Source organism: Sabethes cyaneus, chromosome 3, assembly GCF_943734655.1.
Source record: "Sabethes cyaneus chromosome 3, idSabCyanKW18_F2, whole genome shotgun sequence".
NCBI lineage: Eukaryota > Metazoa > Arthropoda > Insecta > Diptera > Culicidae > Sabethes > Sabethes cyaneus.
Genome location: NC_071355.1, coordinates 251,195,945 through 251,207,974, shown reverse-complemented (window position 1 = coordinate 251,207,974; position 12,030 = coordinate 251,195,945). Strand labels below are relative to the sequence as shown.

Sequence of the window (12,030 nt, the reverse complement as noted above, 5' to 3'; positions counted from 1 at the left end):
GTATTTCGTTTGTATAGGACCCCCCTCCTAAAGTGGGGAGGGGTCCCAATTCATCATTGAAAAAAAATTGTCTCCAAAAACACCCACATGCCAAATTTGGTTCTATTTGCTTGATTAGTTCTCGAGTTATGCAGAAATTTGTGTTTCATTTGTATGGGAGCCCCCCCTCTTAGATGGTTAGTCTCTAACCATCACTAAAACCTTTCTTGGCCCTAAAAACCTCTACATGCAAATTTTCACGCCGATTGGTTCAGTAGTTTTTGATTCTATAAGGAACACAGGACAGACAGACAGAAATCCTTCTTTATAGGGTACTAGCTGACCCGACAAACTTCGTATTGCCACAAATTAACCTGTGTTGTACATAAATCATGAATCTCGGATGATCTTTGTCACAATCTCGAGTTTTGCAAGCCCCCCAGTGGGCGGCGCTTCCGACGGCGGGTCACCGGCAACACTCGCGACCGTCTCGTCCTGAATGATCTAGTGTTACTATAGATAGTTTTTGTGGTCTTGTATTGACTAATGTTTTATGGAAGAGTCTCGAATTTCTCGAGTTCGATTAGTTTTTGAGTTTCGCAACAAATTCTGTTTTATTTGTATGAGAGTCCATATCCCCCTACCACAGGGGTGAGAGGACTCTAACTATCGCAAAATAAATTCAAGACTCCAAAATCTCCTACATGCTAAATTTGGTTCCATTTGCTTGATTAGTACTCAAATTATAAGGAAATTTGTATTTCATTTGTATTGGAGCCCCCCCTCCTAATGTGGGAAGAGGTCCTAATTCATCACAGAAAAAATTCTTGCCTCCAAAAACACCTACACGCCAAATTTGGTTCCATTTGCTGGATTAGTTCTCGAGTTATGAGGAAATTTGTATTTCATTTGTACAGGAGCCCCTCCTCTTAAAGTGGGGAGGGGTTCTAATTCACCATAGAAAATTTTCTTGCTCTCGAAAACCTTCACATGCCAAATTTGGTTGCATTTGCTTGATTAGTTCTCGAGTTATGAGGAAATTTGTATGGAAGCCCCCCCTCTTAAAGGGGAGAGGAGTTATAATTCCTCTTATAAACAGGGGAGGGGTCTCAATTCACCATAGAATAAATTCTTGTCACCAAAAAAAACACCCACATGCCAAATGTTGTTCTATTTGCTTGATTAGTTCTCGAGTTATGAGGAAATTTGTACTTCATTTGTACAGGAGCCCCCCCTCTTAGAGTGGGGAGGGGTCCTAATTCACCGTAGAAAATTTTCCTGCCCTCGAAAACCTTCACATGCCAAATTTGGTTCCATTTGCTTGATTAGTTCTCGAGTTATGAGGAAATTTGTATGGAAGCCCCCCCCTCTTAAAGGGGAGAGGAGTTACAATTCCCCTTATAAAGAGGGAGGGGTCTCAATTTACCATAGAATGAATTCTTGTCACCGAAAACACCCACATGCCAAATTTGGTTCTATTTGCTTGATTAGTTCTCGAGTTATGAGGAAACTTGTATTTCATTTGTATAGAAGCCCCCCCTCCTAAAGTGGGGAGAGGTTCTTATTCATCATAGAAAAAATTCTTGCCTCCAAAAACACCTACATGCCAAATTTGGTTCCATTTGCTGGATTAGCTCTCGAGTTATAAGGAAATTTGTATTTCGTTTGTATAGGAGCCCCCCCCCACTTAAAGTGGGGAGGGGTCCCAATTCATCATAGAAAAAAATTTTGTCTCCAAAAACACACACATGCCAAATTTGGTTCCATTTGCTTGATTAGTTCTCGAGTTATGAGGAAATTGGTATTTCATTTGTACAGGAGCCCCCCCTCTTAAAGTGAGGAGGGGTCCTAATTCAACATAGAAAATTTTCTTGCCCTCGAAAACTTTCACATGCCAAATTTGGTTCCATTTGCTTGATTAGTTCTCGAGTTATGAGGAAATTTGTATGGAAACCCCCCCCTCTTAAAGGGGAGAGGAGTTATAATTCCCCTTATAAAGAGGGGAGGGGTCTCAAATTACCCTAGAATAAATTCTTGTCACCGAAAACACCCACATGCCAAATTTGGTTCTATTTGCTTGATTAGTTCTCGAGTTATGCAGAAATTTGTGTTTCATTTGTATGGGAGCCCCCCCTCTTAGTGGGGGGAGGGGTCTCTAACCATCACTAAAACCTTTCCTGGCCCCAAAAACCTCTACATGCAAATTTTCACGCCGATTGGTTCAGTAGTTTTTGATTCTATAAGGAACACAGGACAGACAGACAGACAGACAGACAGACAGACAGACAGACAGACAGACAGACAGACAGACAGAAATCCTTCTTTATAGGTATAGATTTTGCCTATCATTGAACGATTCCAATGATTGGACAGCGTCCAATAAAACGCTAATTCTAGAATTCATTTACGCTCAAACCCTATCGAAGTGCATGAATTACTCACTTTGATCAGTTGTGGATCATTTCATGTAATAATAACGTTACATAAGGCAAGATTTAATAACAAAAATTCAAGTTAAACATTGTCATATACAATATGGGCTATAATACTCAATTTTGTTAGCATTTCAGATAAGAAACATGTCTCACTAATTAACGTTTAAAACAATTATATTACCATATCATGCTGTACACAGCTAAAGATATTGATCTATGCACTATTTGTCAACATTTGCAAGCAAAATAATTTTTTTTTATAGTTTTTAAAGTATTAAAATTTGACTGTTTAATCATTGGACAATAAAGCAACGATTGTCCTAAGGTTGCACAAGAACTGAAATAGCATGAAAAACCGCATTACTTCTCATTATGCGTGTGTATTTGACAGTTTTTATGTTTATGGCACTGTTTACAAATGGTTTTCATTTGTACGCAAAAGTTTTCCGATGAAAATTTATGTAATGGTATTAATTTTTTATTTTATATACATACATGCTTTTGATTTTTTTGTTCTAATACAACAATTCCAAGAAAAATAGTTCTATTGCAAATTAAAGCTACTCCATATTTGTTGAAACTATTTGTACTTGTAACTTATCTGAGAAATTTTATTATAATTGATTTGGTGCTAACAGTGCCTGTTCCTGAATTAGGGTAATCACAAAAATCATCATTTTAGTCTAACGACTTTAGAAGAAAATTATGAAGTTTGAATCACCGAAACGTTACGGTTTTAATGGTACTGACAGCACACGTAAGATAATTCTATAAATATTGTAGAATAATATTGGGTTGAAACAATTTTTTTATATAACATTGAAAATATTTTGTTTTCTAAATGTTCGCCAACAATGGCGAACCAGTTTATCATATTTTTTGAGAGCTAAATAATTTTTTATCATTACTTTTGAAAAATTCTAAATTTTATAATTTTATTTCTTTTATAAATAAAGTTTCGATGATGAAACGAAGATGAATGGTGCATTTTTTTAATTGTAAGGAATCGGATATTCACAGTTTTTCAGATTATTATCTTGCTAACAAATTTGTTTCGAGTAACCAGGAGATAAACAAACATAGTTTCCCTAGTAAAAAAAGATCTTGCCATTAGGCCGCAGGAAATAGAAGAATAGGGAAAAGTATACTTCGAGGGAACCGTAAAGAGAGAAAAATTTGCGAGAAAGCAACAGAAATGAAGGAGAAGAGCATCGAACATTAGAAGTGGAATTTACCATCCCTTAAGAACTATATTAATAATTAGTAACATGTTAACTAATTGCTGATTATTTTTAATGGATATATTTTAAAGTTTGTTCATTCTTAATAGTAAGCTATCAAATTAACTTTGAGGTCGGTGCAATATATTGCATGTCCAACCATTGGACTATAAGTGTCCAACTATAGGACAATACGGTTTCAGAAGTGTTCAACGATTGGGCATTCAAGCGTTGTCAAAAAATCGCATATTTTTCCACGAAAAGCATATTTATTTCGTGAAAATGGCAATGTAATGTAAACATATTTTGTGTCTGATTCAGATTTTTATGTTTCTGTCTATTTGTAATTATTTGTTTAGAAAATATCGTTAAAACTCAAAACTCAGGGGCTTAGCTGTGCGATCATTGGCAAATTACCCTAGGTATAGATTTCGAAAGATTGACATCAAGTCAAGACATTCAAGTCATTTCGATGAATTCCAAAAATTAGCAAAGTTACAGCTATTTGTACCGCGCATGTCTGGAGCGATTACACGGCGAATAAAAACTTCAACGTCGTTTTTCTCGAAACCAGGTTTTAAAAGTCGGTACAATAAATATCTCAAACACGGCTCAAGCAATTCTCATGATTCTTTTTTTGTTTCAAAGCCAACAAGATTATCTAGTGTTCGACCCATCCTTTTTCGATTTTTGTATTTTTTAGAAATGTTTAAAGTCAATTTTTTCGAATAAAAACCTTACTTTTATGCCATTTTGTTATGCGTTCGAATAAAAAAAAAATGATGGGTCAAACACGAGATAATTTAATACACTTTCATGTCGTTTTGGAATTTTTCAATTCGGATAAGCCCCCAGCGCCAATCCATGGTACCGCAAATCATGTTTTTTTCGAATGATTATGTTCAAGGAGCCGTAGGGGAGATGGGAAGAGGTTCCCATATATAAACAAAATTGCAAATATTAGTATAAAGTGCAATGTTTAGAATGCAAAAAACCTGAATCAATTCGCTTTTCGCGTTATCGAAAAAAAAATATTTGAAATAAGGCAAAAAATATGGTGTAAAAAGTACTATGCCCCCTTAATCTCGATGGGTCGAACCACACCTTCCAGCATTGGACAAAAGGTAGGAGTCACAACGACAACTTGTTAAGCATAGCTACCAATACCACCGCCCCCCCTCCTCAACTTTTGCTTTTTCCCCTCCTTCACAAAAAAAAATTTCATTTCTATCCTCTACCGTCCCTTTATCAATTGTAGAACCATCGTTTCAAAAAATATTAATATTAATGTATGACCGCCTTTCAAGGTCAAGACTAAAAACATGAGATTAGTCTGCAGAAACTATGTCTACATTTCCTAGCTTAAAAGAGTTATTTTGACAGTTTTAGATTAAGGGGGATATTCATACGAACAAAAGTGCTGAAAATCTTAAATGATCAAATAAAATAATCAAAAAAGTTCCACTTTTCGCGAAATTTTAAAGAATTTCCAAAGAAAATGCTCTATAGCTCTGCACTCGATAGAGATAGAAATGTCATTTCTTCAGCAAAATTGTTTACCTTCATATTTTCTATAACTTTGCCGAATAAACCATGCGTCTATCTACGAACACAAAAAATGGACGTGTATCGAGTCTTTAGCGAACGCGAAGCACATAAAACGTATGCTTGCCGTACTCTCATTTGGGTGGCTAGGGACAAGCGAAACCAATACAAGTTTATAGTACTCGACTTAAGCTTTAAGATAAGGCGCTGATTACATAAATCCGCATGCCCCATTTTACCCCATGGGCTCGTTAAGCTATGGAAATATAAAGCTTGAATATGCGATAATTCAGCAAGCAAGGGTCCAAGAGATTTGAGGTCTTCTGCAAAAATATGTATTTTGAAAGCTTCGATAATTGCCTAGAGCATTGTATACTTGTAAAATGCAACTAAGAAAAGCTGAGTATGAAAAACTAATTTTTAAAGAAATTTTAAAGAATATGCCCTATAGTTTAGCACTCGATAAAAATATAAATTTAATTTCTTCAGCAAAATTGCTTGTTTTTACAACATTTACAACTTTGCCGAAGAAACTATGTCTATATTTCCTAACACAAAAAAGTTATTTTTTTTATTTTCATTATAGTAAGCGATGACTAACTTTTGACAGTTTTAGATTAAGGGGATATTCATATTCAGCGCCTTATCTTAAAACTTAAGTCGAGTACTATAAACTTGTATGGGTTCCGCTTGTTCCCAACCACCCAAATGAGTGTACGGCAAGCATACGTTTTATGTGTTTCGCGTTCGTCTTTAGCTCGATACACGTCCATTTTTTTGTGTTAGTAGATAGACACATGGTTTCTTCGGAAAAGTTATAGCAAATATAAAGGTAAACAACTTTGCTAAAGAAATAACATTTCTATTCCTATCGAGTGCAGAGTTATAGAGCATTTTCCTTGGAAATTCTTTAATAATTAGTTTTTCATACTTAGCTTATGTTGGTTGCATTTTACAGGAATATATGGTTCTAGGCGATTATCGAAGGACTCAAAATACACGGTTTTGCAGAAGATTGCAAATCTCTAGGATCTTTCCTTACAATGTTATCGCTTTTGGCTCGTGAACTTAAGGAAAAATAAAGCTTAAATAAGCCTAGTTATCGCTTATTTTTACAATATTCACAACTTTGCCGAAGAAACTATGTCTATATTTCCTAACACAAAAAAGCTATTTTTTTATTTCCATTATAGTAAGCGATGACTAACTTTTGACAGTTTTAGATTAAGGGGGATATTTATACGAACAAAAAGGCTGAAGACCACAAATGATAAAATGAAAACAAAATACACTAGGAAAAAGTTCCACTTTTAGCCCTTTCGGACTACTGTGCAACGTCGTCATTGTAAGAAGTATTACGAGAAAACCTCTTTCGGAATGAAGTTTGGCTTGGCTGTCCTTCACAAATGAGCCGAAAAAATTGTTCTTCAATTGAGGTGAAAATTGTTTTATGTCGAGGTTGTTTTATGTTGATCCCTGCAATCGTTTTGGGAAAATTGGTTTATGTACGTAATCTGTAAACCAGTGATCACTGTAAAGTGGTGTTAAGAATATTGGTCATTTTGCAATATTTGCGAATACTCGATACTGCGAATTTTGATACTAATTTTCGTTTAAGTAAATAGTTTCGATTAGGTTTGGTTTTGTGAACAGGAATAAAATTTGTCACGCCAAATTTCCCAAAATTTATAGCACATTAGACCTAATGTTTTGCTACTTTAAAGCGACATCAGTTTATCTTCTCACCATTTCTCATCCTAATCTTTGGCCTAGCGTTTTGTGATGCATGAATGATTCACAAAACGACATTCAGTTACATTCACAGTATTTTTCTTATGGCTATGTGAGCGCTAACAATAAGCCGTTTGAATGAAATTATAATCAACGTGAATGATCTGAACGCCTGAAAAACACTAAACCCTCCTTTTTTTAAATCAAATCAAAGAGCTGTGTAAGATTTATTTCTGTATTTAGCTTTCTATGATTTCGATGCTTCACAACCATCTTTAACAAGACGCCTCCATCGATTTCCTAGAAAAAGAAGACACTTGGTGTTTCAGCCTGCAATGCTTGACTCCTCTCTTACGATATAGTAAACAGAATGCCAGCAAAAATTTCGTTTAGAATGTTCACAAATGTTTTGGTGTACTATGGTTCTGGTTCTGTAATATCAATTTTGATCGTATATAGTTTGGTTGAAGTACAGAATAAACTTGCCTATTTTTTCTAACATTGCCGATGTTTCAGTCGCGATGGCATTTAAATACTTTTGTAGTATCTTTTTCGCTTAATAATCACCACATCGTAAAAACGAAGAGATCAAGCTAATGATTATCTTTAATCAGACTACATTCAAAAGAAGCTTTGATTTACATGCACGCTCTTCCCAGTTATTTTTTTTTTTCAAGTCAGCTTAGGTAAAAAGTTTCCCGAAACCGGTCGGCAAAAAGATAATTTATACTTTTATTGTAAGAATAAAAAGTAAAGTGTCCTATTTGCTTAAGATTCATGTTGGTTCTTACGTTAGCACAAATCAGTAATTGAAGTCAGATGTATTACAAAATTCAAATAATGCAACTAGTCACAGAAAAATTTTGAGGTCGATCATTTTGTTCTATATGTCATTTCTACGCGTATTTTTCGCAATTTACCTGATTTTTTTTAAGATAAGTCTTGAATGCACGGTTAGAATGTCGTAACATTACTACTAAAATATAAAAAAAACTGTTTTGAACCCATTTTTAATATTGGATATTCAAAACAAATTTCGCATGTGGCTCTGAGGCCTTAAAAGCAAAGGACGTCTACAGATGGCGTTACCCGTTAGAGGCTTATGCTAGGTATTCCAGAAAAAAATTTGCAGTTTAAATGTGCATATTATTAAAAAAATAGCGTAATTTTAGGGTGGAAATGTACATGCGAACTGTCTGATAACCCATTTGGAAGAAAATCTTTACGATTCAATTAAAATCCATCTTTCCTTCAGTGTAGATCACTACACTTGCAAGCAACTGTAACCGACAGCTTGCAAGCAAGCTGTTACGTAGCATTACCAGCATCGGTAACGCAAGCATGCAGGCACACCGTTACATCACTATAAGTCGAAATCATTCCATTCACGCCCACTGCCCGGACTGTAACGCTTACCTTCACCGACAGCGTGGCTCCGATGAAGAATCCCCAGGCCTGTGCGGAAATGGAACCGGCCACGCAGAACAACGCGAACAGCAGGAACCGCTCGAAGGTGTGGTAATTACCCGTCAGGTAGTAGCTAATCACGACGTAAATCATCGAGCAGGCGATCTACAAAAAAAAGCAAGACAACGAATTACGATCATAGGACGACAGGCTAGGGTGATTTCCGGTCGAGATAGATTCTCGCATTAAATTTTTTGGTCATTCTTAACCGTTTTACACTGGTAGATATTTGCATTCTGCAAGCGGCTGAAGTCATACAAAAAACTTGTTCCTCAATGAATGAAGTAATGAACGTGTTAAAACCGCAATAACTTGATTTTTTTTGTGTCTTTTGCTTTGACATCACAGCTTAGCAGACGGTCGGTTGCTTGAGGCAAACAATTAAAATGTTCATATCCTGATTCGCAGTGATTGAATTAACGCTTTCAAGTGGTAGGCAGTCAATACGAACCTGTACTGGTATTTCAATGACCAGAATCGATAGGAAGTACGGCCCTAGTTTGTACCACCGGTTGAAATGTTCCCTTGTGAGTGATTCCATTTCGACTTGGACTGAAATGATTGAATTACAAATTAGTAAATTATGATTACACAAAAAAAGGGTTTCATACATGATAATACTACTGCCATTTTCCCTGTATAGACCATCATCAGCATCGAACCGTAAAGGTAGACGTAGTTGGCCAGTACCTGGTTGGCATTCGGTCCGACGCCCTGGTAGATGTAACCGAACAGGGTTGCCACCGAAGCGTGCGCGAACACCCGAATAAAAAGCAGAAACTGTGAAAAAAAAGATCGGTTTAGATTAATGAGATTAGGGCAACTATATATAGCATTTGATGGTTTCGAGTTTAATTAATATGTAATGCTAGAGTTTGGAATATTTTTAGTCCTATGTTTTGGCATACAATGTCATGGATGGTAAAGAACTAAGTGATGTAATCACCCCTTCATTGTTATTCGTTTCTTTTTGCTTTGATTTGTTGAAATTCCACTTCCCGGTATTCTGACAGCAAGTTAGGTATGAGATTTTAATAACTACTCAGAATTGGATTGGACTCAGATCAAACAAGAGGATTGAAACTGGCGTCATAGCCTTCCCAACAATCCGTTTTTTCGCACTTCGTCATGCACAGAAAAATGTCTTTTTTTTTGTTCAATTCTGTGCATTGGAGTTTGCAATTTTTTGTTGTTACTGACAGGATTGATTACACTGAATGACCAAATAACAACAAAAAATATAAGAGGAACCTGTCTGAGAACAATAAAAGATATATTTGGTCTCAGTTGAAGTTTTTAAAAATAGAAGTTAGGAGGTGATAGTTCCACTTCGATAACTACATTCGTAGGAATAAACGATTGAATCAATCCGCCAGGTAGTAATATCAATTAATAATGTTACGATCATTAAATCATGAAATCTAACGAACGCATCGTAGTTTGGCAAATTTATATTACCACTGTTGTTTGCTTCCTGTTTTCTGTTTTCTGTAAACAATCTTTTCTTTGTTATGTTTCCAATCGTGTAGTCTTTCTTTTTTTGCTGTTTTAATTGTCGTTATTGGCTTTCTTATCTTTGTGATCTTTCTTGTCATGCTTGTTTTTCTTGTCTATCTAGTTTTTGGTAATTTTCTAAAATTTTGCTACAAGTTTTGGTCAAAGAATTTAAGAATTTCATCGAATTTTACACACGGGCATAATTAAATGACATATCTCTCACATCCCTTTTGAAATCAGCTTTAAAAGTCGGCAGGTAAAAAAATTGCTGGACATGAGTAAAAAAAATAAATTGATATAAAATCAATTGTTTGTGCTTACGCTCTTTTGTAAAAAAACCTCATTGGGTTTTTGACAACCCCTCCTCTTTACTTCCCCAACATCGGAGAGACATTAACATTATTAAATATTTGAAATCGCCGAACTGAGAAAATTATGCTAAAATTGTAAACCGCGAATATTTTAACAACTAAAAATCCATCCCCGTGACAAAATTTTATGAAAATCCGGAACACGTCGTATACGACAATTTTGAAAAATGGTCATATCGTTCTCTTCTTTCTTGTTTTATTAGCCTTTTCCGCTTTCTTAGTCTTTCTAACTTTATGTCTTTTTATTGTTATGTCTTTCCTTCTTTCTCTCTTTCTTTCTTTTGGTCTTTTCGTTTTTTGTTTGTCCTTCGGTCTATCTTCTACTTATTTTTGTTTTTCTGTCCTCTATTTGTTGTTTTTTGTCGGTTTTTTATCATCTGTCTCCTTTCTGTCGTCTTTCTGCTGTTGTTCTGTTGTTGTTTGACTGTCTTTTTGTCACTTTTCCGTCGTTTTTCTGTCGCAGTTTTTCTGTCTTTCCTTTGCCTTTTTGTCGTTTTTTGTTATCTTTTCGTGCTCTTTCTGTCGCCTTTGTGTCATCATTCGGTCGTCTCTTTGTTGTGTTGTGTTTGTTGTGATATCTCTTTCATCTTGCTGTCGTTATTTGTCGTCTTTCCGTAAGTTTTCGTCGTCTGTCTGACGTCTTTTTATTGTCTTTTTGTCTTTTTTTCTGTCATTTCTCATCTTTTTATCCGTCAATTGCCTTTCCAAGACAATTCGACCGTCTTTCTGTTGTTTTTCTATAGCTTTTTATCACCTTTTTGTTAACGATCGCCATTCTGTCGTCTTTCTGTTGTCTTTCTCTCATGGTTCTGGCTGCTTTTTTCGTCGTTCTGACATTTTTTGTCGGGTTTTATCGTCTTTTACTGTCCTTTGGTCGTTTATCGATTTTTCACGTCATTTTTTCTGTCGTGTTTTGTCGTTTTTCAGACAGCTTGTTTCATACTTCTGTCGTCTTTTAGACGTCTTCCTGTCGTTTTTTATCATTCATAGTAATCCTGTCGACTTTGTTGTTTTTAGTAATCTTTTCGTTGTCATTCTTTCGCTGCTTTCTACCACATTTCTATTATCATTACCTAGTATTTCTGCCGTCTTTATGACGTGTTTTGACGGCTTTTTCAATGTTTCTGTCGTCTTTTTTCTATCGTTCATCACCGTTCTGTCGACTTTCTGCTATTTTGTATTAACCTTTTCGTTGTCCTTCTGTCGCTGTTTTCTGTCATATTTCTATTGTCGCTTTCTAATATTTCTGTCGTCCGTTGCATTTCTATCATCCATCTGTTGTATTGTAGTCGGCCATCGTTTTCCGTTTTTCTTTTCTGTTTTCTGGTATTATTTTTTATTCTTTGTTGTTTTTTGGTTTTTGATCCTACATCGCCGGCGTTTTGTTGGCTTTTTGTTATCTTTTTGTCATTTGTCGGTTTTTCTTTCAGTCACCTTTCTGTGTTTTTTTTTCATTGTCCTTCTATCATATTTCTACCGCCTTTCTCTCGTTTTTTTTGTTGTCTTTCTGTCGTTTTCTTGTTGTTTTTTTTTGTCATCTTTCTGATGTTTTGAACCTTTTTTCTGTACCGCTCATCGCCTGTCATCTTTCCGTCATATTGCTGTCATCTCTCTGTTGTATTTCTGCTGTCCTTCTATCGTTTTTTTGTTTTATATCCTTTTTGTCAACCATCGCCGTTTATCTTTCATCCTTCTTTCGACTGTCTACCTGACTGTCTTTTTGTCACTGCCGTCCTTCCTTCGCCTTTTTGTTGTCTTTTCATCGTTTCTCTGTTGCCTGCTTCT

At 35.6% G+C, this 12,030-nt stretch overlaps 1 protein-coding gene across 2 annotated transcripts in view; it reads right to left on the bottom strand.

The window, feature by feature from the left end:
* Positions 1-12,030, bottom strand: part of LOC128744152 (ATP-binding cassette sub-family G member 1) — an 84,607-nt gene that overhangs the window by 4,659 nt on the left and 67,918 nt on the right. For both annotated transcript variants that reach the window (XM_053840955.1, XM_053840956.1), the window contains 3 exons: positions 8,989-9,157; positions 8,829-8,929; positions 8,327-8,482 (listed from right to left, as the gene is read on the bottom strand). In XM_053840955.1, coding sequence (XP_053696930.1) covers positions 8,327-8,482; positions 8,829-8,929; positions 8,989-9,157 — 426 coding nt within the window. The remainder of the gene's footprint in view (positions 1-8,326; positions 8,483-8,828; positions 8,930-8,988; positions 9,158-12,030) is intronic.